This window comes from Arachis ipaensis, chromosome B4 (assembly GCF_059453495.1).
Source record: "Arachis ipaensis isolate K30076 ecotype BB chromosome B4, ASM5945349v1, whole genome shotgun sequence".
In the NCBI taxonomy this organism is placed as follows: domain Eukaryota; kingdom Viridiplantae; phylum Streptophyta; class Magnoliopsida; order Fabales; family Fabaceae; genus Arachis; species Arachis ipaensis.
Window position 1 is genome coordinate 28,520,949 of NC_142439.1, and position 27,397 is coordinate 28,548,345.

General features: G+C 39.3%; 2 protein-coding genes across 2 annotated transcripts; both read right to left on the reverse strand.

Moving 5' to 3' along the window:
- Positions 1-11,087: 11,087 nt before the first annotated feature.
- LOC148567030 (uncharacterized) lies at positions 11,088-15,349 on the reverse strand. Its single transcript, XM_088484510.1, has 4 exons — positions 15,057-15,349; positions 14,292-14,957; positions 12,461-12,755; positions 11,088-11,645 (listed from the first exon to the last, which is right to left on the reverse strand). The coding sequence occupies exons 1-4, from the start codon at positions 15,347-15,349 to the stop codon at positions 11,088-11,090; spliced, it is 1,812 nt and encodes a 603-aa protein (XP_088340636.1).
- On the reverse strand, positions 15,346-21,445 carry LOC148567031 (uncharacterized). Its single transcript, XM_088484511.1, has 4 exons — positions 21,137-21,445; positions 20,827-21,074; positions 17,573-18,019; positions 15,346-15,580 (listed from the first exon to the last, which is right to left on the reverse strand). The coding sequence occupies exons 1-4, from the start codon at positions 21,443-21,445 to the stop codon at positions 15,346-15,348; spliced, it is 1,239 nt and encodes a 412-aa protein (XP_088340637.1).
- Between the last annotated feature and the right edge of the window lie 5,952 nt (positions 21,446-27,397).

Here is a 27,397-nt window from a genome sequence, read left to right on the forward strand (position 1 = left end):
CAAACTCAAGATCCAAAGGCCCAAGACTTGAAGAACCAACTAGAAGATGAGAAGAGTAGTATATATAGGAGTAGCTTTGAATTATTTAAAGAGTCCCTGGGAGTTGGAAAATAGCATAGAACTACTTCCTGTATTTTACTTTCTTTGCTCTTCTAGTTTTCATCATGTATTCTCCATCTTTGTTTTCATTTTCTAGAGCTATGAACAACTAAACCCCCTTCATTGGGTTAGGGAGCTCTGTTGTAATTTGATGGATCAATACTAGTTTTCATTATTCTTCTTCTATCTTTTCTCTTGATTTTACTTGAAAGCTTTCGATCTTCATCTAATTGGGGAGTTATCTTGGGAAAGAAACTATTCATACTTGGATCTCTTCTGAACCTTGGAAGAGGAATGAAGAGATCAAGCTAGAAATGCTTTCTCATGCTGGACCAAATTGGGTTAGGATGGATACGTGACTATAATCCTCTCAATGCTTGATTTGGGAAATGCATGTGGTATAATCAGTGACCATACTTCATCTCTTCTCATGAGAAATTGACCAAGGAATTGGCTATTGATCAAGATTTGAGAGATTGGATTACAAGAAATTGTAATTCAATCACTTAAGATTGCCAAGGAGATCAATGAGTGCATTGATTGAGGAAGAGATGTAAATGAGATTGATCCGGAGAATGCAACATCTCCTAAGCCCAATGAACTCCCCATTTCTGATCTTACCCATTCTCTTTAATTTCTGTCATTTACATTTATGAGCAATTCTCCCATTCCCATTTAAGATTCTGCAATTTACTTTCTGCCATTTACTTTCCCGCCATTTAATTTTCTACAATTCTCAACTCAATTTCTGATTCGCTCAACTAGAACATTCTTCTAATTAAAGTTGCTTGATCAATCAATCCTTGTGGGATTCGACCTCACTCTATTGTGAGTTTTTACTTGACGACAAATTCGGTACACTTGCCGAAGGAAATTTGTTACGAGATAAGTTTTTCGTGCATCAAGTTTATGGCGCCGTTGCCGGGGATTGATTGTGCATCAACAATGATTAGATTGGAGGATAACTAGATTGAGCATTTTATTTTTGTTTGATTTAAATTTCTGTTTGAGTTATTTACTTCCTATTTTAGTTAATTTCTTCCCTTACCCCTACTTTTCATTTGTTATTTACACTTCATCGCACTAACCCACTAACTGTTTGATATATTGCATCACTCACACTAACAGTAATTCTGACAGATATACTTTCTGCACCTATTCTCTTTGCTTGTACTTGTTGGTTGTATGACAGGGAGAAGAAGCGGGGCTTCAACTTCCTTTGATTCTGAACCTGAGAGAACCTTCCTTATACTAAGGAGGGAGGCAAGAGACAAACGTGTAGTTGGTGCTGAAGAAGAGGAGGAACACTTTGAGGAATACTTTGAACCAAACATGGAAGAAAACATGGAAAACCATCATGAAGAAGAGGCTCACAACCATGGCGAAAAAGGTTGAGCAAATCATGCTGGGGAGGATAGAAGAGTTTTAGGCTCTTACATCAATCCAAACCCAGGAAACTGTGGAAGTAGCATTCAAAAGCCAACCATCCATGCCAACAATTTTGAACTGAAGCCACAGCTCATCACCCTTGTGCAGAACAACTGTTCGTTCGGAGGAAGTGTCCAAGAGGACCCAAATCAACATTTAACCACCTTCTTGAGAATATGTGACACAGTGAAGTCTAATGGTGTTCATCCTGACGCCTATAGACTGCTCTTATTTCCATTCTCACTCAGGGATAAGGCAGCCAAGTGGCTGGAATCTTTCCCAAGGGAAAGCTTGACAACTTGGGAAGACGTGGTGAACAAATTCTTAGCAAGATTTTACCCTCCTCAAAGAATCAATAGGCTGAGAGCTGAGGTTCAAACTTTCAGGCAACAAGATGGTGAGACTCTATATGAAGTATGGGAGAGGTTTAAAGACCTAACAAGGAGGTGCCCACCAGATATGTTCAATGAATGGGTGCAGCTGCACATTTTCTATGAAGGGCTCTCTTATGAGTCAAAGAAGGTCGTAGACCATTCATCCGGAGGATCTTTGAACAAGAAGAAAACCATTGAGGAGGCTATAGATGTCATTGAAACAGTAGCAGAGAACGACTACTTCTATGCTTCCGAAAGAGGGAACATAAGAGGAGTAATGGAGCTAAACAATGTAGATGCTCTGTTAGCCCAAAACAAGCTCATTACCCAACAGCTGGCTGACCTCACCAAGAAGATGGAGAGAAACCAAGTAGCAGCAATTTCCACTTCGTCAACAACCCAAGAAGGAGTGAATGAAGAAGCAGAGGGTAGCCAGGAGCAGGCCAACTACATTGGGAATTCACCAAGGCAAAACCATGATCCATACTCCAAGACCTACAACCCTGGATGGAGGAATCACCCAAACTTTGGGTGGGGAAATCAACAAGACCAAAGCCGTGATCAAAGACGCCCAAATCCAAACGATGCAGCCACCCAACACTTCACATCTAGACCATATCAACACCACCATAACAATACCTCTCCACATTCATATCAAGGCCAGAACAACCCTCCTCAGCCTGACTTATCATCACTTGATGAAAGAATCTCAAGGATTGAAAATCTACTTGAAGGCATATGCAAGGATATCCAAGACAACAAGGTGTTCAAGGAGGAAGTGCGAGCCAGTTTCAAGAACTAGGGAGACACAATCAAGAGGTTGGAATCTCAAGTAGGATATCTCTCTGAGCAAATTCCCAAAGCCACAGATGGATTCCCAAGTGACACAGAGAAGAATCCTAGAGGTGAAACAAAGAAAGTAAGATGGGAAGATTGCAAGATGGTCACTATAAGTGATAAGGAGATTGAGGACAAGCCAATCAAGCTGTCAGAACAACCTGAAGATACCCCAACAGAGGAGGAGGGAAAAGAATACCAAGAACCAGAAATATCAAAACAGGAGCTGCTGAGACTTTATGCACCTTTTCCCCAGCTGCTCAATGGTGCTGTGGAGAAGAGAATATACTCAAGATTTCTGGACGTGTTTGCATCTCTGCATGTGAACATACCATTCATCAAGATTATCCAACAAAGACCCCGGTTCATCAAGAGGGGAGACCTTAGCCCAGAAGCCAAGGGGTAGTTTGAACTCGTGAGGAGGTCTATTCTCCCAGCTGCTAATAATTCAGAGGTAAATATTAATCGAGCAACTATGGTACATTGCCTAGTACAAGGTGGAGAAATCAACGTGCATAAACTTATAGCTGAGGGAATTCAAGATTCAGTTGAGAAGCTTGAATCAGGTGCCAGGCTTTGGTACCCCAGCACCATTCTCCGATTGTGCACAAAGGCCAAAGTAGTTTTTGAGGATAGTAATCCAGACTGGGTTAACCCAGGGAGGCTAATGACAACCCAGCGTATGGCCTATACCACACCTGCTCAGTAACAAAGAAGGCCACAAATAGGGAAACTAAAAGCAAAGGAAGCAGCTCACCAAGAGGAGTCTCATCAGGAAGAATATCAACAGGGAGAGCATCCTTACCCAGCCGATTTGAATATGAATCACCTTCTAAGAGCTATTGAAGACTTGGGGGTGAGACATATGGAAGGACAAGAGCAAATATTGAACTGGATGAGTCAACAAGAAGAGTGGAAGAAACAACAAATGGAGCAGCAACAAGAACAATACTCCCAGCTCACTCAAACCATCCACCAAGTTACCGAGAGGCAAGAACGTCAAGATAAGCATTTGCAGGAACTCAATCAGCGACAACTAGCCCAGATGAAAGCATTCAATGAGTTCACTGTACTTAATGAAGGACGACAACTACATCGGGAGGAGTTCAACATCAACACTCAAGCCAAGTTGAACTACATGTCCAGCAATATGCATCAGCTACACTATGCCATCCCTACATATGATGAGGTCCAAAAAGATTTTGTAGAACAAGAAGAGAGGAAAGTGAAACAGCAAAAGGAGACACTCAAGAAGAAGATGGAAGATGGTGGTTTCTGGAAGAAGCTTCTTGGAAAAGGCAAGGGAAGTGGGAGCACAAGCAATCAAGAAGGAGAGCATGGACATCCACTAGAGTAAAAGGTGGTGGAGTTCCTTCTTTGGTCCATTTTTTTTTCTATGCTTTAAATAAGGAAGATCTTGTATGAAATAGAACTTTCTTCCATGTTAGTTTAAACCTTTTTGAATTATGTTTTTTTAGTTTGGTATTGAAGAAAGTCTCTGTGTGCTAGTCTTTATGTTACTACACCATCTCCTTACTTAATTGTATGTTTGTCCCCTTTTGAATCAAATGAAAAGAGAATGATTGTTTTCAAAAGACCAGAGAAGAGTTCATACTAGGAAGTGCATTCATGAGTTTTTAGTGTGATCATAAGTTAGCTAAGTTGGTTCAACCACAAGGTGGGAAGACAACTATCTGTCATGAATACTATGCTTGAGACACACCCCATGAGACTAGCTAAGTAAGAAGATCCTAATAAGAAAAAGGAAAAGAATAATCAAGGTTGAGGAATAAAAGAAAAATAGTAAGCAATAAGGCTAGGCACCAATGATTTTAAATCTTGAGGCATGTGTCTGTGGTGTGCCTGTATGAGGGATCTACTTGGATGAATAAGCTCTTAGGGGTGCCTTATCACTTGGTAACTTGGGTTAACTAACTCGGGATTATCAGCTGAAAGTCCACTATCAAGAGTAACCCTCACTACAGAGCATTTAGTAACCCAAAGAGGTGCTGGACACCAAGGTCTCAAGAAAAGAAAATAAATAAACTATGTGTCTGTGGTGTGTATGTATGGGGGAGAGACTTGAGCAGGTAAGTCCTTAGGGGTGCTTCAACACCTAGCACCTTGAACCAACTGGTTCGGGAGTGTTGGCTGAAAGCTTATTTTAAAGAGTTGCCCCCTTACAGAACACTTAGCTTAAGAACAAAAATAAGCCCTGAAATGACAACAAAAGGATCAATGAATAAAAGTCTCATGGGATGCAATCACAGTGAGTATTCTAGGACATGATAAAGGTCTAAAAGTCAGGAATGAACCTAAGTTGCTATGCATGAAACCACCATAAAACCAGGGACATGACTTCCACAAGAATGACTCATTTCTCTTGGCATTCCATTCATCATTCTCTTGTTCCAGTACTTGCTTAGGGACAAGCAAGCTTTAAGTTTGGTGTTGTGATGCCAGGGCATTTTGGCCAGTTTCACTGACCTTTTCTTTACTGTTTTTAGGGTAGTTTCATGCATTTTCTTAGGAAATAAGCTAGTTTTGGGTAGATATTCACTTACACCTGGATTCAAGCATACATTGTGCATTTTACATGATTTCATGAGGATTTTGCATGAATTTAGTAACAAATTGTATGCTGCATTACCCATGACTTGGACTAGAACTTTGATGCACTCTATTGCTTGATTTCAGGACCAAAGGAAGCAAGGAATGGGAGGTAACTTGCAAAGTTAATGAGAAAAGTGACTGCCAATAACGCTCTCGAAGCCATCATTACCCACGTTAAGAGTCACGTTAACTAAGTTAACGTGAACTCTAATGTGAAGAAGGGAATTTGAGCCAACGTTAGTGACACTTAACATTATCACTAACGTTGGCCAATGCTCATAAGTGGCCACGTTAGAGTCCACGTTAACTTAGTTAACGTGGCCTCTAACGTCAAAAGGGGGAAAGGAGGCAAACGTTAGTGACATTCAACATTGTCACTAACGTTGGCCTAAGTGCACAATGCCACATTAACTCTCACGTTAACTTGATTAACGTGGGAGCTAACGTGAAGAGGAAAGGATGGTCGACAACATTAGTGACACCCAACATTGTCACTAACGTTGGAAGCAACCACACAACCCCAAGGAGCCACGTTAACTTCCACGTTAACTTAGTTAACGTGGAGGCTAACGTGAAAGAAGAAGGTGATGGCCAACGTTAGTGACACTCAACATTGTCACTAACGTTGGAAGGAACCACACAAGCCACCATGAGCCACGTTAACTCCCACGTTAACTTAGTTAACGTGGAAGCTAACGTGGATGAGTAAATAATGAGCCAACGTTAGTGACACTCAACATTGTCACTAACGTTGGGGATGGCTAAGCATGGCCACGTTAAAGAGCCACATTAACCTAGTTAACGTAGACTCTAACGTGAGACATGGGGGCACATTGGAATGTTAGTGAAAATGTTGAGTGTCACTAATATTCTCAAAGGATGGCAAGCCCACGTTAAAGAGCCACGTTAACTAAGTTAACCTGGGCTCTAACGTAGGAGCAAATGGGGCTTTTCAACGTTATTGGAAAAGTTGAGTCCCAATAACGTGTGCGAAGGACCTAGAGGCAACGTTAGTGGCAACGTTTGTGCCACTAACGTTGAAGTTAACGTGGCTTTTACTTAGGAAACGTTAGTGAGAAAGTTGATTGTTACTAACGTTCTCGAACTCATATTTTCACTAAACGTTAACACCCCTAACGTCCTGAGCAAAAGTCTCTGCCCACTTCACACTTTCTCTTTGCAGGTAAAGCCAAGCTCAAATGAAGAAGAGAACTGCTTCAAACTCAAGATCCAAAGGCCCAAGACTTGAAGAACCAACTAGAAGATGAGAAGAGTAGTATATATAGGAGTAGCTTTGAATTATTTAGAGAGTCCCTGGGAGTTGGAAAATAGCATAGAACTACTTCCTGTATTTTACTTTCTTTGCTCTTTTAGTTTTCATCATGTATTCTCCATCTTTGTTTTCATTTTCCAGAGCTATGAACAACTAAACCCCCTTCATTGGGTTAGGGAGCTCTGTTGTAATTTGATGGATCAATACTAGTTTTCATTATTCTTCTTCTATCTTTTCTCTTGATTTTACTTGAAAGCTTTCGATCTTCATCCAATTGGGTAGTTATCTTGGAAAAGAAACTATTCATACTTGGATCTCTTCTGAACCTTGGAAGAGGAATGAAGAGATCAAGCTAGAAATGCTTTCTCATGTTGGACCAAATTGGGTTAGGATGGATACGTGACTATAATCCTCTCAATGCTTGATTTGGGAAATGCATGTGGTATAATCAGTGACCATACTTCATCTCTTCTCATGAGCAATTGACTAAGGAATTGGCTATTGATCAAGATTTGAGAGATTGGATTACAAGAAATTGTAATTCAATCACTTAAGATTGCCAAGGAGATCAATGAGTGCATTGATTGAGGAAGAGATGTAAATGAGATTGATTCGGAGAATGCAACATCTCCTAAGCCCAATGAACTCCCCATTTCTGATCTTACCCATTCTCTTTAATTTCTGTCATTTACATTTATGAGCAATTCCCCCATTTCCATTTAAGATTCTGCAATTTACTTTCTGCCATTTACTTTTCCGCCATTTAATTTTCTGCAATTCTCAACTCAATTTCTGATTCGCTCAACTAGAACATTCCTCTAATTAAAGTTGCTTGATCAATCAATCCTTGTGGGATTCGACCTCACTCTATTGTGAGTTTTTACTTGACGATAAATTCGGTACACTTGCCGAAGGAAATTTGTTACGAGACAAGTTTTTCGTGCATCAGTACCTTCAGAAAAGATCTCGCATACTCAAAAATCAGGGTTGTTACATTCTACCCTCCTAAAAGAAAATTTTGCCCTCAAAATTTCAGCCACGTGCAAGAATCTATCTTCAAGCGGTCTACTTTCATCAAGCCATCCAGACGAAGAGATCGGTTCGTCCATTACAGCATCCAAATCTCACAAAGTCATAGTCATGGAGATCATAACAGATTTAAAGAATAGTTTTTGCTCACATCAATTCGTCGTTCGAAACTCGATTAAACCATGCCTATTCACAGTCATTTTGGTCTTATCAGCACCAAACAATCAACATTAAGGTGATCAATCTTAATATCTCAAGCTAGGCATGAACATTCCCAAAATGAGCACTCATAGACATTCATGCCAAATGTATCTTGAAGATACCCTAACATCATGAGACACACAAGTAGAGTATGCAATGAAGCATAGTCAGTCCACTTCCCAGGCTCTACTAGGAACGAACTGCTCTGATACCAAATTGTAACGACCTAATTTCTGGTACGTCATGATCATACTAGAAACTGAGCGCTACCAACTTGTCTTCCTAATTATTATCTATTATTTATTATATGAGCCTTATTCGTTGTTAAAAGCGTAGTTATTTTGCGAGGTACTTTTTTTTTTAAACGTTTGGATTAACAAACAGAATCATTCATAATCAATTCACAACTGATAATAGATAAAATAGTTATAAACAACCACAAATAAATACATCACAAGCAGTTGACAATATTCGGTGATCTAGCCTTTATTAGAGTATAGACATTTAGTTAGAACACCCCTAGATATAGCTAGATAATAACTATATACTTATATATACATACAACATCCCAGGCCCTGACCTATTCAAGAAGTACCTAAGCTGGCGCCCAGGCTACTAAAGCGACGGAAAGTACGTTCTAAGTTTTCAAAATTCAAGTCAGGTCGAATGTCATCAAAAGGTGGAAGTTCGTCTACTACTCCTCTGCACGATCATACATTGCCATATGACGTCCCACTGGTACTCCATCAAGTAGCCACACTACAGGAGTCTCGTACACAGGATTTAGGCTAAAGTGTGCATACAAACGGGGTGCAGACGTTGGATGGTCTTACAATATATACATATAAACAGAGAACAAAATTCACCCTAGACTCAGAAGACTACCTAGAGCGGAATCCTTTTTGCGAACGATCGTCAGTGAACTACGGAAGGGTACTCATGCTTCTATATGAAGGGGGAAGGGAGAGAGAAGGGATAAGAACTAGGGAGTTCTTAGTAGGGCCGGGGGTTATTAGTTAAGTTCATTAGTTCTATGTTGTTTTGCTGATGAATAGCAGAATACCGAGAAAGAGTAAACAAAGATACAGATAAATAGAGAAAATAGAGAAAACAGAAAGCAGAACACAAACAAAAGAATACAAGAAAATAAAACGCAAATACAAAGAATAGAATACAAACAAACAAAGCATACATTCATTCAACAATCATAACAGAGGAAATACACAACCAAGTATGATGCATGTCTGTCCTATGCAGGCCATGAGCTCATGTGTCAGTTTACACCCTGCATCCCGACATTCTTCCAATCAATTGAACCTGTCAAGAATGTCAGAATAGAAATTAGCAGGGGAATTTTGTGTACAAGAGCAGAGGGAAGAGAATGGGGAAATAGAAGGAGATTGAATCCACAATTACGAGAGAGAACAAGTTCATACCACAATACCCTAACGAACATAGTTCTCAAGTCTCCTATTAGTAGCTTTCACTCTTGTGCTCTTACGTGGTCTCTGATTTATCGGATTGCTTGCCATCTATCCTTGATTTGTAAGTAACTCTCCCTCCAACAATTGTGAATTTACAGAGTGAGTATTAGGAATGCTCTATGAATGGGCAGCATGGCCTTCTTTTACGTGCCCAGGCCCACTAATATTCGTTACATTACCCCCCGGATCAACATCAACCTTGCCCTCAAGGTTGAAACCCGGAAAAGCACGGCAGAAATTATCAGCAACTTCGCATGTCAATTCTACCACTGGACCTTCGCCCCATTGGACCTGGAGGTGATGAATCTCTTTTTCATCTTTGATCACCGTTCGGTTGGCTCGAACTGCATGAGGTTCTAAAACTGGACCCATTTCAGTGGTACGTAGAGGAAGAGGAAGGTAGTGAGTCTCTTAGTTACCACAGAATTTCTTCAGAGCAGAGATATGAAAGACATTGTGAATCTTTGCCTCCGGAGGAAGTGCCAACTTATAAGCTACAGCACTAAACTTTTGCTGGATCTTAAATGGTCCAAAATAATGCATGCCCAATTGCTTACGTAAAACCACCGAATGTTATCGATAGGGTTGGAGCTTTACTAAAGCTAAGTCACCCTCCTCCAATTCAACCTGACGACGGTGCTTATCGGCATGGTACTTCATGAACTGTTGAGAACGAGTAAGATTGTGCTTCAGCTGCTCCAGAGTCTAGTCCCGTATATTTAACATTTCTTGTAAGGAAGGATCATCCGCATGGCAAAATTCATACCGAACCAGAGATGGCGGATCCCAACCATATAGAGCCTTAAAGGGATACATCTTAATGCTATTATGCCAAGAAGTATTGTACCAAAGCTATGCCTAAGGGAGCATATCCAGCCATCGTCTCGGGGTATCAAAACAAAAGCACCGAAGGTACATTTCCAGCGTTTTGTTCAACACTTCACTCTTACCATCAGTTTGCGGGTGATAAGCGGAGCTCATGGCCAAGGTGGTCCCATGTAGCTTAAAGAGGTGCTGCCAGAATTTGCTAACAAAGACTTTGTCGCTGTCTGAGACTATTGATTTGGGATAACCATGCAGCTTCATAACATGTTGAATAAAAGCCTCAGCAACGCTCTTACTATTAAAGTCATTCTTAAGTGCAATGAAATGTGCTGATTTAGTAAAACGATCAATCACTACCAAGATCACATAAAAACTATGAATTAGAGGCAAAGCTATAATAACATCCATGCAAATATCTTCCCAAACTCTAGAAGGAATAGGCAGCGGTTGCAACAAACCTGCTGGCAATCTTGTCTCTACTTTTGCTCGCTGACAAGTACCATAAAAGAGGACATATTCTCGTATTTTCTACTGCATCTTAGGCCAGTAAAATGTAGAGCAAATGCATTCCATTGTTTTAGCAATGCCCGCATGCCCTCCCACAGCACTATCATGGAATTCTTTCATGATGAGACCAATGAGCTTTCTGCTCTGTAGAACTACCACTTTGTCCCGCCACAATAAGATGCCATGACGATAAGTATAGTTCTTGTCTGATACCGTACCAGTGGTGCACTGGTGTACAAGATCCTTAAGGAAGGTGTCCATCGCAATCTCTTCCTTAAGACTCTGCAACCATTCAGATTTAAGCATTGACCATGCCGCGAGATAGCTAGGAGCGTGATAAAGCATCTGCGGCGACGTTCTTGGAGCCAGGCTTATAGTGGATTTCAAAGTCATACCCGAGGAGTGTACAAATTTTGTTCAAGCAGACTGGTCTGTGCAGATCACGAATTTCTTACCCAACAAATAGTGTCGAAACTTGGCAATCGCCTCAGTAATCGCATAGAACTCTCTAGTGTACGCAGATTGTTGCTGCATACTAGGAGACAACTTCTTAGAAAAGTAAGCTATGGGGTGCTTACCTTGAGCCAGAATGGCTCCAATTCCTGAACCGGAAGCGTTAGTCTCAACCTCAAAAGGCAAGGCAAAGTTCGGTAATGCTAGCACCAGTTTAGAAGAAATAGCATGTTTTAGTTGGTTGAAAGCTAAATCAGTCCTATGGCTCCACTCAAACGCTTCCTTTTTTAGAAGGTCTGTGAGTGGTGCAGCAATGGTCGCGTATCCTTTGATAAAGCGGCGATAGTAGCCAGTTAAGCCCAAAAACCCACGCAACTGCTTGAGGTTTTGTGGCGGCTTCCATTCAGTAACCGCCTCCACTTTGGCACGCTCCATGTGAACCCCATTGCCAGATATAGTGTGTCCAAGATAATCAACATCGGATGTACCAAACAGGCACTTAGAAAGCTTGGCAAACAATTGCTACTGATGCAACAGCTTCAAGACCAATTCAAGATGCTACAAGTGCATGCTGATTCCAAGATGAGCTATATACCAAAATGTCATAAAAAAAACAATACGAATTTTCACAAAAATGGCCTAAACACATCATTCATGAAGCTTTGAAATGTAGCCGACGCATTGGTTAAGCCGAAGGGCATGACCAACCATTCATAAAGACCTTGATGAGTTCAGAAAGCTGTCTTGAAGCGATCCTTAGGCTTGACCAGAATTTGGTGATAACCCGACCGTAAATCCAGCTTCGAAAAAACTGTGGCACCAAACAGTTCGTCCAAAAGCTCATCCATCATTGGTATCGGAAAGCTATCTTTAATAGTGATACTATTCAAGGCTCTATAATTGGTACAAAAACGCCACGTGCCATCCTTTTTCCTTACCAAAAGGATTGGGGAGGAGAAGGGGCTCTTGCTAGGTTGGATGATGCTTTCTTCCAACATGTCCTTGATCATCAACTCAATTTGTGTTTTCTGGTAATGCGGATATCAATAAGGGCAAGCCTTGACCGGTGCTGCACCCTGGACAAAGGGAATGTCGTGATCATGAGAACATTGGAGGGGGGGTAAACCTGATGGTTGGGCAAAAACTCCTGCATAGGTGTTGAGAAGCAAAATTAATTTAGGAGCCAAAGTTTCAGGGCGTTGTAGTTGTGGTATCAAGGACTCTTCGGCTTGTTGCACCTCAAAAGTAAAAACTTCAGCTATAGAATCGGTACAAATCAAGCGTCAGATGTGATGAAATTGAGCCTGTGCCGGAGTATGCGACTTTTCGCCTTGCACCGTAACAAATTGGCCATTATGCAAGAACCTGAGAAATGAGGAATCATAATCAACAATATGAGCCTTCAAAGTCTTCAGCCACGTCGTCCCAATCTCTAAATCACCTCCTGCAATGTGAAGAACAAACACATCCGGAATAGTCACTGTGCACCCACACAAATTTACCTCCAAGGCTGGGATATAACCTTCCACCTCCAACACATCAAAATCACCTACCATTACTTTGATTCTAGGAGCTGGCTCGATTGGAAGATTTAAGAATTTTGTAATCCGCGGCTGGATGAAGCTATCGGAGCTGTGATGAAGGGAATTTTATCAGTATAAAATTTCACAAATGAAATCTCGTTGCAAGTATAGTTTCTAAACCAACAAACAATCCTCAATCAAAAATTTGGTTGTCACAAGTAACAAACCCCAATAAAAATAATAACTGAAGTATTTAAACCTCGGGTCGTCTCTCAAGGAATTTCAGGGAAGTGTTCTTGTTATTGGTTACGGGACAAGTATTTAGGGTTTTGAATAAGGAACAAGAAAGATAAATAGCAAAAAAGTAAATAAACTCAAATGATAAAAAGGTCTTGGCAAGGGATGATGGTCAAGGATCTTTATCCTCGTCACTAACCACATAATGATAATTGCAAGGATTAGTCCCATTAAGTCATCCTCTAACGAGTAAAGAAAAGTCAAATGAGCTACATTAATCCAATCCATAAGTCCTAGCTACCTCACTAATGGATTTAGTGAAAGCTAGAGTCAATGGACACCAATCATCAATTACTTAGACATTAGCAACTCTAGTTTGCCTAAGTTACCATCCCAAGCCAAGAATAGAAAAATCTACTCTAGTATCCTTTCAAGCATTTTATCAAACACTTGGAAGGCATAAAAGGAAAGCATCGTAAATTGACAACAAGAGTATTAAATCTACAACTACCCAATTATAAAGAATTAACAACAACTCAATCAAACAATAAGAGAGTATAAAACATGAATTGCATTAAAAGGAAATTCGAATCCAACAATAGTGCATCAATATAAAAGAGACATAAAAAGGAAAATTGATAAGTAAACTAAAAGAGTAAGGATGTAACAATAAGAAATTGAAAGGAGAACAAGATGGCAACAAGAAATTAAACCTAGATTTAATAAGAATTAACTTAATCCTAACCTAATTCTAGAGAGAAGAGGGAGCTTCTCTCTCTAGAAAACTAACTAAAGGCTCATCATTATTCATCCAAGTGCTCTCCCCTTGTCCAATCTTCAATTTTGCATGAAATAGTCTCTGGAATCAGTTGGATTTGGGCCTGGGAAGCTCAGAAATTGCCCCCAGTATTTTCACTTTAATGAGGTCACGTGCGAGCTGTAACGCGTACGCATGGGTAAGGCGTACGCGTCGATTGGCATTTTTACTTCCCACGCGTATGCGTCATGTCACGCGTACGTGTCGCCATGTGACTTCATATTCATGCGTGCGCGTCTGTCACGCATGCGCGTCGATGTGCACTCCCAATCCCTGATTTTTCATGAATTCTCCACTTTGCATGCTTTTCTCTTCACTCCTTTAATCCCTTCCTAGCCTTCTCAACCTGAATTCACTAACAAACACATCAAGGTATCTAGTGGAATCAAAGGTGAATTAAAACTAGCAAATTAAAGGCCTAAAAAGCATGTTTTACACTTAAGCACAAATTAAGGGAGGATTACAAAACCATGCTATTTCATTGAATAAATGTGAGAAAAATTGATAAAATTCCCTAAAATTAAGACAAGATAAACCACCAAATTGGGGTTTATCAAGTTGCCGCCATCAATAAGGGCTTGAACTTCCAACCTATTGACATGAGCTTTAATACGAATCATAGCTAGACTAGAGGTGTCGTGCATGGCATTATAAGATAAATGGTGCCCCAAGACCTGTTGCTCCAATTGTGGCACAGCTTCCCCATCACACAAAACCTCATCCATATTCACATGTGGCTCTGTATCATCCTCCATTTCAAGCTGGAGAGACATGAATTGGTGGTTGGTGCACTTGTGTGTGGCCAAGAACCTCTCATCAAACCAATAGCATAAGCCATTCTTTCTTCTACTCTGGATTTCAGCTGGAGTAAGACGCCGAGTGGCATTTCGGTTTGAGATCACATGTGGGAGTTGTGGTGGTGTAGGAAGGAGGGAAGGAAGGGATGAACGTGTGTTCGGTCGCGGAGCAGTGCTTGAAGCATGGGTAGCAAATTGGGGACGATGGGAAGCCGGCCCTGAAGAGTGAAGGGGGTTGGGGTTAAATTTATTCTCATATAATCTCGCCAAATTCACAGCACGCATCAAACTTGGGGGACACTTGGCCTTCACCTCCCGCCGAATATCCGACCTTAAGCCACTAATAAAACATCCCCTAAGGGCGTCAGGGGGTTCAAGTTGAGTACGGTTAGCTAACGCAACAAATTTGGAGTAATACTCACCCACCGAAGCTTGTTGTTGCAACTTGAAGTGCAATTCCCTAGGAGATTCGAACAAGGAAGGTCCGAACTCAAGCTCAATCGCCCATTTGAGTTGCGTCCATGAATGTAACTGGGCAGCCCTCTATGACATCTGGAACCACGGGATGGCCGGACCAGATATTTGAAGCGCTGCCAAACCCACTTGCTCCTCATCAGAGACCCAGAAAAAATCAAAATATTGATCCATAGAAAAAATCCAACCCAAGGCATCACTCCCATCCAATTTCGATAGATCGAAGTTCACCCTTTGCGGCTGCAAGCCCGCACAAAACGGCTGGTCTCCAATTGAGCTCGCGCCATGTGAAAGTTCACGAGAAGGAGAGTTGGAGCAACGCAGAGTGTGAAGTAGTTGCGTGATGGAGGATTGAAGAGCATCAAATTTCATATTCATTGCCTCAGAGGCTCTGGCCCACTCTGGCGATTTTCCTCCGCCACCATCTCAATCATCTGGTAGAGCTTCTTAATATCCGCCTCCACGCCTTTCATTCTCGTGCCGTCGGCTACGGGCATGGGCAATGAAAGCACCGATTGGAAGGGTGATTGATGAATTTTATTGAAAAGAAGAATTAAACCAGTACAGTAGTAGTGTGATGCAGCATCATGAGTGCAATGAAGTAATAAACTAATGAAACAATGAGAATGTATAGAAAGGAAAAAATTGATCTATTCAAGTAACATCAGCACCAAAAGGATATGACCATGCATTCTTCCAATCAATTGAACCTGTCAAGAATGTGAGAATAGAAATTAGTAGGGGAATTTTATGTACGAGAGCAGAGGGAAGAGAATGGGAAAATAGAAGGAGATTGAATCCACAATTATGATAGAGAACAAGTTCATACCACAATACCCTAACGAACATAATTCTCAAGTCTCCTATTAGAAGCTTTCACTCTTGTGCTCCTGCGTGGTCCCTGATTTATCATATTGCTTGCCATCTGTCCTTGATTTGTAACTAACTCTCCCTCCCACAATTGTGACTTTGAGGAGTGAGTATTAGGATTGCTCTCTGAATGGGCAGCATGGCCTTCTTTTACGTGTCCATGCCCACTAATATTTGTTACACTTTTCAACCTCTACAAATGTTTATGCATTTTTATTCGTGGTTGCAGGAGTGTAGCCGTATCACCAGGAGTGTAGTCACAACCGTCTCGAGTTTGCAGTTCGACGTAAGACACCTAACTGACGCTTTTGATCGGCAGAATAAGATGCTGGCAGATCTACGATGAACTATCATTAGCCTTATCTGCCAAAATAATCAGGTTTTACTTTGAAAGTATCATGAATGTGTCCTCCGGCTGTATGTGCAGTGGAAAGAAAAGGCTCAAAGAGCAGCATTCAGAGAAATATAAGGGTAAGAAACAGGTCATAGTGACCCCCACATGTAGCATGGATGGTGCAGACGACCCTACATACATACCACCGACGAAGACAGCGTTCAGCATGGATCACATGCCGTTCAGGAGCACAAGATCAAAGAAGAAAACAAGGCAGCTGAGACGAGGTCCAAAGACACAAGACAAAACAAAAAAACCCGAACTGGTAACGTATTTGAAGTTGAATACTTTAAAGCTTTTATTGCAGATTTTCTTTTGTTGAAAATATTTTTCTGCCAACCACTATTCACTCTCTTCTTTTATTTAAGAGGTTATGTTAGTTGGGAAACTCTTTGGTACTTACAACTGAGAAAAGCTACTATGCTGACTATATGTGTTAAGAGAAAAAGAGTGGTATAGGATTTTGTGTGCTTGTCTCTACTTCACACTGTCACTGTTACACACAGAGTCACCGTCACACATGTAGTTTTCTGTTTCTTATTATGAACTAAATTACAACTTAACATTTTGATTAAATTTTAAGAAGCTGGAGTTCATTTTTGGTAGTGGACTGAATCTATTTAATTTTTAGACAACTAGACTCATAATAGTTAATATTTTTTGGACCAAAACTTGGTTGAAATCATTTTATAATAAATATATATGATCTCTTGAAATCTATATATATTATAAAAAACTACATTTAAAAGGGTCGTATGTCTTATATATATATATATATATATATAACCCTTTACGTACAAAAAAAAAAGACATACGACCCTTTTTAATGTAGTTTTTTATAATTAATATCCTATGACATCAAAATAGAAAAAAAATAAATATTTTTAAGAAATTAACAATGATTTTATAAATCCCGTAATATTAGTTATTATAAAAACTTCATTTTATGATATTCGTAAAAGCTACTAATCATTTTATTTGAGATTTCAATCTCTATTTTCATTCTTAATTATTTATATAGTTTATTTACAAAGTTAATAATTATAATTGTAGATTTCTTGTAATAATTGCAGTTCTAGTTAGCTAGAAATATGAATTAGGTTTGTCATCTAGGTTGGTGGAGTTGATACAGAAATATAGTTTTGAATTAAGAAAAATAAAACAAATAATTAAAAATTGAGAAAAAAAATTATTACTAATAGTAATGCATAGAATGAACTAAGTGTGAGTAACAGTGACTTTATTTCCAATGAAATCAAAAGTTATGAGAATATGATATCTTGCCTTTAAAATTTTGAGTGAAAATTTATATTCAGTATATAAAAAATGTTGCGTACATATTAAATTTTATATTCAGGTCTGATATAGCATCTTGTGCAAACGCAAAATCTTCAACCTCTTCGCAACCAAGTGTAACAACATGGGTCAAAGATGAGTATAGTGCACTGTATTGAAGCAGTCTTGCATGTTCCCTTGAATCATTCCCCATTTTCAACGTTGTACAGTCTTTTGCAATCTTACACCAGTGCCTAAAGATAAGTGTTTCAGGAATTTCCTCCATACCCTCGTACTTCATGACACAAAATATATGGGAACACGGTATGCCATCACTGTCCCACATCTTACACTCACACTCAATCTTTTGGTCATTCGGATCATACAAAACCTTGCATACCCGGTCTGGTCTACCCATTTTACTAAAGCTATACACAATGGTCGTGCTGATGCTCTCCCTTCCCTGAAACAATAGCGTTGCAACACCCTTGATTTGCTTCTTAACCTCCCTAAAAACAGCTCTTGTATACAGCTTCAACGCAGACAACTCTATTGCATCTAATCCAGTTAGGGGTGTGCATGGGCCGGGTGAAACCGGGTTTGGTGTGACCCAGACCCGACCCGAAATATATACCGGGCCTATTTTTAAGACCCGAACCCGACCCTAGACCCAATGAAACCTATACACTTTCGGGCCACGATTATACCGGGTAAAAACCGGGTGAAAACCGGGCCGTTAACATTATATTATCTTGATACCTTCTTGTAAGTTAGCATGTAAAAATATCCAAATTTCCAAGACTCCAATCATTATTTGACATGGTAAAATTCACTTAGAAATATATACTAAGAACCAACTCTTCTCTAAAATTAAAGCATAACCATAATCAATACTAATATTGCCTAATAACACCAAATATTTAAATCAATACAAATAACACAAGATTATGCATTAGTCTAAAGTTTTATGCATTTTAAACATAAAATATTAACTTATAGTCTTATATATAATGACTAATAACATAAAATATTAAGGTTTACAACACTTAAATTTCACATAATAATAGCCATCATCCATCACTAATAACACAAAATATTAATTATATATGATAACCGGGCCACCGGGCCGATTTCGGGTGACCCGAGCTATGGCCCAGACCCGACCCGAAATTATGACCGGGTCTATTTTTGAGACCCATACCCGACCCTAGACCCGATGAAATCACACCAAATTAGCCCCTAAAGTGTTCGGGACCGGGCCGGGTCTTCGGGCCGGGCCGGGCCATGCACACCCCTAAATCCAGTATTTAACATGGATGTGTAATAAGTGGAGTAAAATTGTGCAGTAACATCATTGTTCCGATAATCTTTCACGACCCTATCCAAGCTGTGAACCAGTTCAAGAATGCTATCCGTTGACTTTAGGAACACTTTAATGAAAGAATTGATTCCTTCACATCTTGACGTTGTCCTATATCCGGCGTAAAATCTTGGTGCACGAAATTGTGATCCCTGGGCGAAATTGTTACTCGAACAATCCCTGGTAAAGGCTCCAAAAACTTGGTGCTCTACTCTTAATTTATAACTTGTCACAACTTCGATACAACTGACCAGCAAGTGCACTGGGTCGTCCAAGTAATAAAACCTTACGTGAGTAAGGGTCGATCCCACGGAGATTGTTGGTATGAAGCAAGCCATGGTCATCTTGTAAATCTCAGTCAGGCGGATAATAATTGATTATGGAGTTTTCGAAAATAAATAGTAAATAAATAGAAAATAAAGATAGAAATACTTATGTAAATCATTGGTGAGAATTTCAGATAAGCGCATAGAGATGCTTTCGTTCCTCTGAACCTCTGCTTTCCTGCTGTCTTCATCCAATCAGTCTTACTCCTTTCCATGGCAAGCTGTATGTAGGGCATCACCGTTGTCAATGGCTACTTCCCATCCTCTCTTGTGAAAATGGTCCAATGCGCTGTCACCGCATGGCTAATCATCTGGAGGTTCTCGATCATACTGGAATAGGATTTACTATCCTTTTGCGTCTGTCACTACGCCCAGCATTCGCGAGTTTGAAGCTCGTCACAGCCATCCCTTCCCAGATCCTACTTGGAATACCACAGACAAGGTTTAGACTTTCCGGTTCTCAGGAATGGCCATCCATGGTTTCTAACTTATACCACGAAGACTCTAATATCTCGGACTCGGTCCCCTGTATTAGATATCTAAGAGATACTCATTCTAGCTTGTTTGCATGTAGAACGGAAGTGTTTGTCAGGCACGCGTTCATAAGTGAGAATAATGATGAGCGTCACATAATCATCACATTCATCATGTTTTTGGGTGCGAATGGATATCTTAGAAGCGGAATAAGTTGAATTGAATAGAGAACAGTAGTACTTTGCATTAAATCATGAGGAACAGCAGAGCTCCACACCTTAATCTATGGAGTGCAGAAACTCTACCGTTGAAAAATACATAAGTGAAAGGTTCAGGCATGGCCGAATGGCCAGCCCCCATGAAAGTCTAAGATAGCATAAAACTGATCAAAGATGATCCCAAAAGATGTCTAATACAATAGTAGAAAGTCCTATTTATACTAAACTAGTTACTAGGGTTTACAGAAGTAAGTAATTGATGCATAAATCCACTTCCGGGGCCCACTTGGTGTGTGCTTGGGCTGATCTTGAAGTTTACACGTGAAGAGGCTTCTTCTGGAGTTGAACGCCAAGTTGTAACGTGTTTTTGGCGTTCAACTCTGGTTCGTGACGTGTTTCTGGCGTTTAACTCCAGACTGCAGCGTAGAACTGGAGTTCAACGCCATTTTGCGTCGTCTAAACTCGGCCAAAGTATGGACTATTATATATTGCTGGAAAGCCCTGGATGTCTACTTTCCAACGCAATTGAAAGTGCGCCATTTTGAGTTCTGTAGCTCCAGAAAATCCACTTTGAGTGCAGGGAGGTCAGAATCCAACAGCATCAGCAGTCCTTCTTCAACCTCTGAATCTGATTTTTGCTCAAGTCCCTCAATTTCAGCCAGAAAATACCTGAAATTACAGAAAAATACACAAACTCATAGTAAAGTCCAGAAATGTGAATTTAACATAAAAACTAATAAAAACATCCCTAAAAGTAACTAGATCCTACTAAAAACATACTAAAAACAATGCCAAAAAGCGTATAAATTATCCGCTCATCAAAGCTCCCCCTCAGATAGGCCGTTGCCCAACTCTCTTTAATGTCATATGTCAATTGCACCCATGTATTTTGGCCTAGACTGAGAGACTCTATTGAGGTCCTCCAATATCTCTCAAACTCGTCAACATCAAAGTTTGCATAGATAGCCTTTTTGAATACTTTCCAAAATTCAGCTTCCTTTACCCGTTGGACACAATTTTTCTCCAGATGCCATGCACATAGTCTGTGCTTGGCTGAAGGCATCACCTCTGCAATGGCAGTGCGCATTGCCTTATCCCCATCCGTCACAACAAGGTTCGGTGTTCTTTGACCCATAACATCCAAAAGGTTCAGCAGAACCCATCTGTAAGTGCGGACCTCCTCATCCTGAAGCAAGGAAAATCCAAAAATGCAAGTTTGCCTGTGATGGTTGTCCCAGATAACACCACCAGGGGTTTCTTGTACTTGTTCCCATGGTACGTCGCGTCAAATGCAAGGACATCACCAAACAACTCATAATTGGATTTCATGATACTGTCCACCCAAAATAAGTTACCCAACCGATTATCTGCAGTCGTTGTGTATCTGGTGACTGACATAAGGTCCGCATTTGCCTTCCCCTCCAAGTAGCTTATAGTTGTAGCTGCATCTCGATCCAAGATTCGTGCTCGCTGTTGACTATGAACATAGTTGTACAAATCCCTTTTCGTAAACCGAAGCATGCTGTAGCCACCCAATTGGCCTGCCATGTAAGCCATTATCTTTGAGGTAGGGATTTCGAATTGCTTCATGCTATTCATTTGAGCCTTATCTCTGTTGCTCATTTCTTGGTGACTTGGCAACTGTAACGACCCAATTTTCAATATGTCTAGATCATATCGAAAACTGAGCGCTACCAATTTGTCTCTTCTAATTATTATCTATTATTTATTATATGAGCCTGATTCGTTGTTAAAAGCGTAGTTATTTTGCGAGGTACTTTTTTTTTGAAAACGTTTGGGTTAATAGACGGATTCATTCATAATCAATTCTCAACTGATAACAGATAAAACAGTTATAAACAACCACACATAAACACATTTCAAGCAGTTGATAACATTCCGTGATCCAGCCTTTATTAAAGTATAGACGTTTAGTTAGAGCACCCCTAAATATAGCTAAATAATATCTATATATACATACAACATCCCAGGCCCTGACCCGTCCAAGAAGTCCCTAAGCTGGTACCCAGGCTAGCCTAGACTCTATACTCACCTAGTCCCTCTAAACTACTAAAGCGAGGGAAAGTACATTCTAAGTCTTCAAAGCTCAAGTCAGGTAGAACGTCACCAAAAGATGGAACATCATCTACTAATCCTCTGCACGATCAGACATTGCCATATGACGTCTCTCTAGTACCTCATTAAGTAGCCACATAATAAGAGTCTCGTATACCGGATTTAGGTTAAAGTTCACGTACAAACAGGGTGCAGACATTGGCTGGTCTCACAGTATATACATATAAACAGAAATGGAGTTCACTCTAGACTCAGAAGACTACCTAGAGTAGAATCCTCTTTACAGAATGATCATCAACGGACTACGGAAAGGTACTCTTACTTCCATCTGAAGGGGGAAGGGAGAGAGAAGGGATAAGAACCGGGGAGTTCTTAGTAGGGCCGAGGTTATTAGTTAAGTTCATTAATTTCGTGTTGTTTAGCAGATAAATAGCAGAATACTGAGAAGCAGTAAACAGAAAAAATAGATAAATAGAGAAAATAGAGAAAACAGAAAGCAAAACACAAACAAAAGAATAAAAGAAAACAAAACACAGACACAGTGAATAGAATACAAATAAAGAAAGCATGCATTCAAACAACAATCATAACAGAGGAAAAGTGTAACCAAGTATGATGCATGTCTAGCCCAAGTGCAGGTAATAAGCTCATTTGTCGGTTACATACCCGCTCCCAACGTTACCCAGCAACCTTTGTCTGGATAAGGCTTTCCTGTTGGCAATACTCACTGCAAGCAACCTTTGTCTTGCAGGGTATCCACTGCAAGCAACCTTTGTCTTGCAGGGCGGCACTTATTAACCAATATACGCCCAACACACTCGCTGTAGGTAACCTCTGTCTTACAGGAGCACAACACACTCACTGTAAGCAACCTCTGTCTTACAGGAGCAACAGCACACTCACTGTAAGCAATCTCTGTCTTACAGCAAAGCATTATAGCAAGGTATCCCAGGAAAGTGTTCTCAATGGTTGTACCACCATCTATCTGACTACCTCAATGCAGCAGATGAACATATAAATACCTTTGGAGATGCCTTAATGCAACAATTGACCTCTCAACAGGCCATCTGCTTATTCTCTAATCTCTTTATCAAATTACTCTATTCTCTTTGAATCTTTACTCTGCTCTGACTACTCTTTTCTCTTTGTCTCTTTACTCTGCTCTGTTTCCTCTTTTCGCTGTATCTCTTTACTTTGCTCTGACTTCTCTGCTTAACATATGTATTTAAAGCTTATGTAAATTTTGGTATGAATAGTTAGCCTGTCCCAAGTATAGGTTCATTAAGTATATACTGAAACAATTTAACTTTTCATATTATACCTAACCCTAGCCGCAACTCAAGGACTAACTATGTTGCCCTAGTTTGTTCACTAATCTCTGTCTGTTTTCCTGTTATTAAAACTTTACAGACTTTTTCTTCGATTTTCATTTCTTCATTAACTTTCTATCTTTCCTTTATCTTTACCTCACTAATATGTTATTACCACTCCTTAAGTGTTTTATGAAGGTAATTATGAGATTCTACGGTTAAAGTTGTCTTTCTAAAGCTTTTACAAAAAACTGTATTTTTCGTATTATTTTATTATTTTTATTAAAATATTATTTTTAATTGAATATTATTATTTAATATTTTATTATTATTTATTATTTTATTATTAAATTTTCCAAAATTAACTTACCTTTTACTTTTAACTCTAAAATTCACTTTTTACCACCCGTAACTTTTAATATTTCTACTTTAACCACCCTAACTTTTGGAAATTACAAAATAATGTAACAGCCCAGACCACCCGCTAGCACGATATTGTCCGCTTTGGCACACAAGGCCTCACGGTTTTGCTTTTGACGATAGGGATGCTAGTCGAAGCCCCCCACACTCACTCGTCAAAACGCGTCATGCTAGGGAGAGGTATCCACACCCTTATAAGGCATGCTTCGTTCCCCTCCCCAACCAATGTGGGCCTTACAATCCACCCTCCTAAGGGAGCCCAGCGCACCCTATCGTCAAAAGCAAAACCGTGAGGCCTTGTGTGCCAAAGCGGACAATATCGTGCTAGCGGGTGGTCTGGGCTGTTACAGATGGTATCAGAGCCAGAACCCGAATCGATGTGCCAGCGAGGGCGCTGGACTCCCTTAGGGGGGTGGATTGTAAGGCCCACATCGGTTGGGGAGGGGAACGAAGCATGCCTTATAAGGGTGTGGATACCTCTCCCTAGTATGACGCGTTTTGACGAGTGAGTGTGGGGGGCTTCGGCTAGCATCCCTATCGTCAAAGGCAAAACCGTGAGGTCTTGTGTGCCAAAGCGGACAATATCGTGCTAGCGGATGGTCTGGGCTATTACAGCTCCAACGCTCCAACGCTAGATCATCCCTAAACAATCAAAATCACAAAATTCCTTCAAAATCCAAACCTAAAAACGTGAAAACTATTAGGGCTGAGAAAGAGAGTGTGAAATGTGATTTTTTACCAGTAATACTTAGATAGAAATGATCGGCTCGGCGAGAGCTTCGCGTAGCCACTGATAGCACGCAAATCGGAGCACTGCAGCTCAAGATATGATCAATTGAAGTGAGATGTGAATTGTGAATTTTTGAAACAGTTGCTCTCTTCTCTCAACTCACATTGCTGCTGCTGCAATAGGGAGAAAGTGGCTGAATTGTCACTTAAGTGGCTTTAAATATGTTGGGCTTGGGCCAACTTGGGCCCGGTCCCACCCGTTAGCGTTTTTGACCCGTTTGGTCCAACTTTAGGCCAAATCTTTAAAATCAGTGTTCGGTTTTCAATTCTAAATATATTTCTAAGGTTTTTTTACTGTTACTAATTATTCTCGCACAGTACCGAACAGACTTAAGCTAGTACTACCGGTTAATTTACCGGTACGCGTTTTTACGCAATTTTTCGAAGAAAATTATATTTTCCAACTCAGAAAAATCTACTGAGTCCAAATATCATATTTATATTTTCTAATTAATATTCTAAATTTTGAACCTAATTTGGACAATTAAATTATTATTATTTTATTGTTAATTAATCGGTTAATTAATTTGCAGTTCTTACATTCTTAATGTTAACTCTTTGAGTTATAAAATAACATATTATTCAAATTCAAAGAGCATTAAAAAAATTCAAAATATATTAATATTCTTCTTTGGGTGATACATCAATATACAACAACACAATGATGCTAATAAACTTAACTTTATTTAGCAAATATATATACACCAATTAAAAATATTTAATATCTTTGGATATTTAGATACTAATAATAGTACATATATATGCTAACAATCATGTTCATTAATTATAAAATCAACTAATTAACTTTTAGGTGATCCTTAAATGTTTTATAACAATGAACTTCAATTAACATATAAATAATTATTATTTAACATTTTTTATATATAATTGATACAAAATTATAAACATGAAATTAACTAAAATTTTTAAATTTGACAATTTTAGTGATTAAAAAATTTCAAAATTTCAGTACAAAACTTTCTTTTATTGTTACAAAAATAAAAGAGACAAAAAAACTATTGTTCATGGATATGCAAGTATAATAGCATTTGCGAAACCAATATCGATATGGGCACAGCATAATAGCCATGCCTTGATCATTTATACGTACAACCATGGATATATATATATATATATATATATATATAACAATCATTCATAAAACCACATGAACTGAAAATATAGTTACAAGCTCTTATAACTGCATTTATAATTGCAGATTTTATGCTATATCAATTTTGTAGTAGAAATTTTATTTTTATGGACAATTATAAATTTTACAACCAAACTCTAATACCACATGTTAGTTTAATATAATTTTAGTGTACATTATAAAATTTATCATAAAAAATCTTAAATTTTATGATTTTTATAAATAGAAATAAAAAGAATTACTAACTTTGATCCATAATAATAAATTGATAATGGTATTAGAAAGAATTCATTTTGTCTATTTCTTTGTCTTTTTAATTTTTTTTTCAATTAATTAGTTATTGAAAAAACAAGACTCTATTAGTAAAAAGAGAGGACTGAATTCTAATTTTTTTTTTTAACAAAAACCAACTTTGATCAAGTTGGTTATATTTTAAAATAATCATACTTCTTTTATTTTATTATTTAATTAAATATTTATTAAACTAATAAAATAAAACACATCACACACATGAAACATTATATAATAGAGTTCCGCTAGGGAGACAATGACATTTGTATACAATATGTACAATGGGCTTTTTATCTAGTCCAATTATATTAGATAATAATAAACACTTAGTTAACCTAATTATAATCCCTAAATAAAATTATCCCAATTCACCCCCTTTTTGACTGCGTTACCCTACCACCAACTCCCAATTCAACTCCTCCTCGCTGCTCACCAACCCCCACGTCCGGCTTGGAGACCCCCCACCCACTCTCGCGATCGAACATCGTCGGTGGCAACGTTTTGGTGGAACGCTGGGTCCTCCCTTCCGACCCGAGTTGCTGCCCCCAAGCGCCGCGCCTGTTCGCCCTCACCGGAAGCATCAACGGTGCACGGTTTGCAGCTGCGTATCTGATCTTTGTTGCGTCAATTGACCTGTTCCAGAACCTTTTCAAACATCCATGGTGAGTGCTTTTGTTTTCTGTTTTCATGATTATTCATTGAAGTTGCTACTTGCTTTATACAGTGTTTAAGATGCTTAGTTTTCTGAAACTACATGGTGAAAAGGCAAAAACTGGAATTTTATTATTTTGGAGCACGAGAAATTAGCTGTTGCTTGAGATTGTTGCAGTTGATTTAACAGCTTCGCCGCCTGACGTGAACCATTCACCAGGACCAACACAAACATCAGAACTTTATCATCGTCGAGCATCCACGTTAAGTGGGTTAGTTTCTTCCTTTCATGAAACAACACTGAACTTGCATTTCCTAATGTAGAGAGTATATGTTTCTTGTTTGCTTGATTTTACATGATGAAAATGCAGTACATGAAATTTTAGTTTGTTCGAGCATGAGAAATTAGTTGTTGTTTGTAATTGTTGCAATTGATATAACTTTTGAGCGGGAAAGGTGAAATAAGTTTGTTAATCTAGTTTAAATAGTATTTTATTTTCCCGACCCAGGTGGTCCTTTGGATGCGATGTAAAGTAAACCAGCTGAACACTGGCCTTTTTTGGAACAAGCCACGGCATGGATCACCATCACTGCTCCAAGAGCTAAGGATCTTTTCCTCCAGGTCTAGTGAGGATTTCAAGTCCATAAGAGCTCTCAGTTCTGCATTTTCATGAACCAGCTGCACAATGGAAAATGCAACCAGAACAAGCAATGAAAGAAGGAAACCAAGGAAATTCATAGCTAATTTTGGTGTAAAAATTTGTCAAACATATGCTAAAAGAGAAACACCCGTATGATGCAGTATCCTAAAGAATCTAA

Excerpts from the sequence above, each read along its gene's own strand:
- LOC148567030 (XM_088484510.1), bottom strand. The coding sequence starts at position 15,349 with ATGAATATGAAATTTGATGCTCTTCAATCCTCCATCACGCAACTACTT. Across the intron at positions 14,958-15,056 it reads TCTGGTCCGGCCATCCCGTG|GGAATTGCACTTCAAGTTGC; the intron begins GTTCCAGATGTC and ends CGAATCTCCTAG. Across the intron at positions 12,756-14,291 it reads ATTAAAGCTCATGTCAATAG|CTCCGATAGCTTCATCCAGC; the intron begins GTTGGAAGTTCA and ends CCTTCATCACAG.
- LOC148567031 (XM_088484511.1), bottom strand. The coding sequence starts at position 21,445 with ATGGCTTACATGGCAGGCCAATTGGGTGGCTACAGCATGCTTCGGTTT. Across the intron at positions 21,075-21,136 it reads ACAAGTACAAGAAACCCCTG|GATGAGGAGGTCCGCACTTA; the intron begins GTGGTGTTATCT and ends TCCTTGCTTCAG. Across the intron at positions 18,020-20,826 it reads GCAAACTTTGATGTTGACGA|GGAGGTTAAGAAGCAAATCA; the intron begins GTTTGAGAGATA and ends AGCTGTTTTTAG.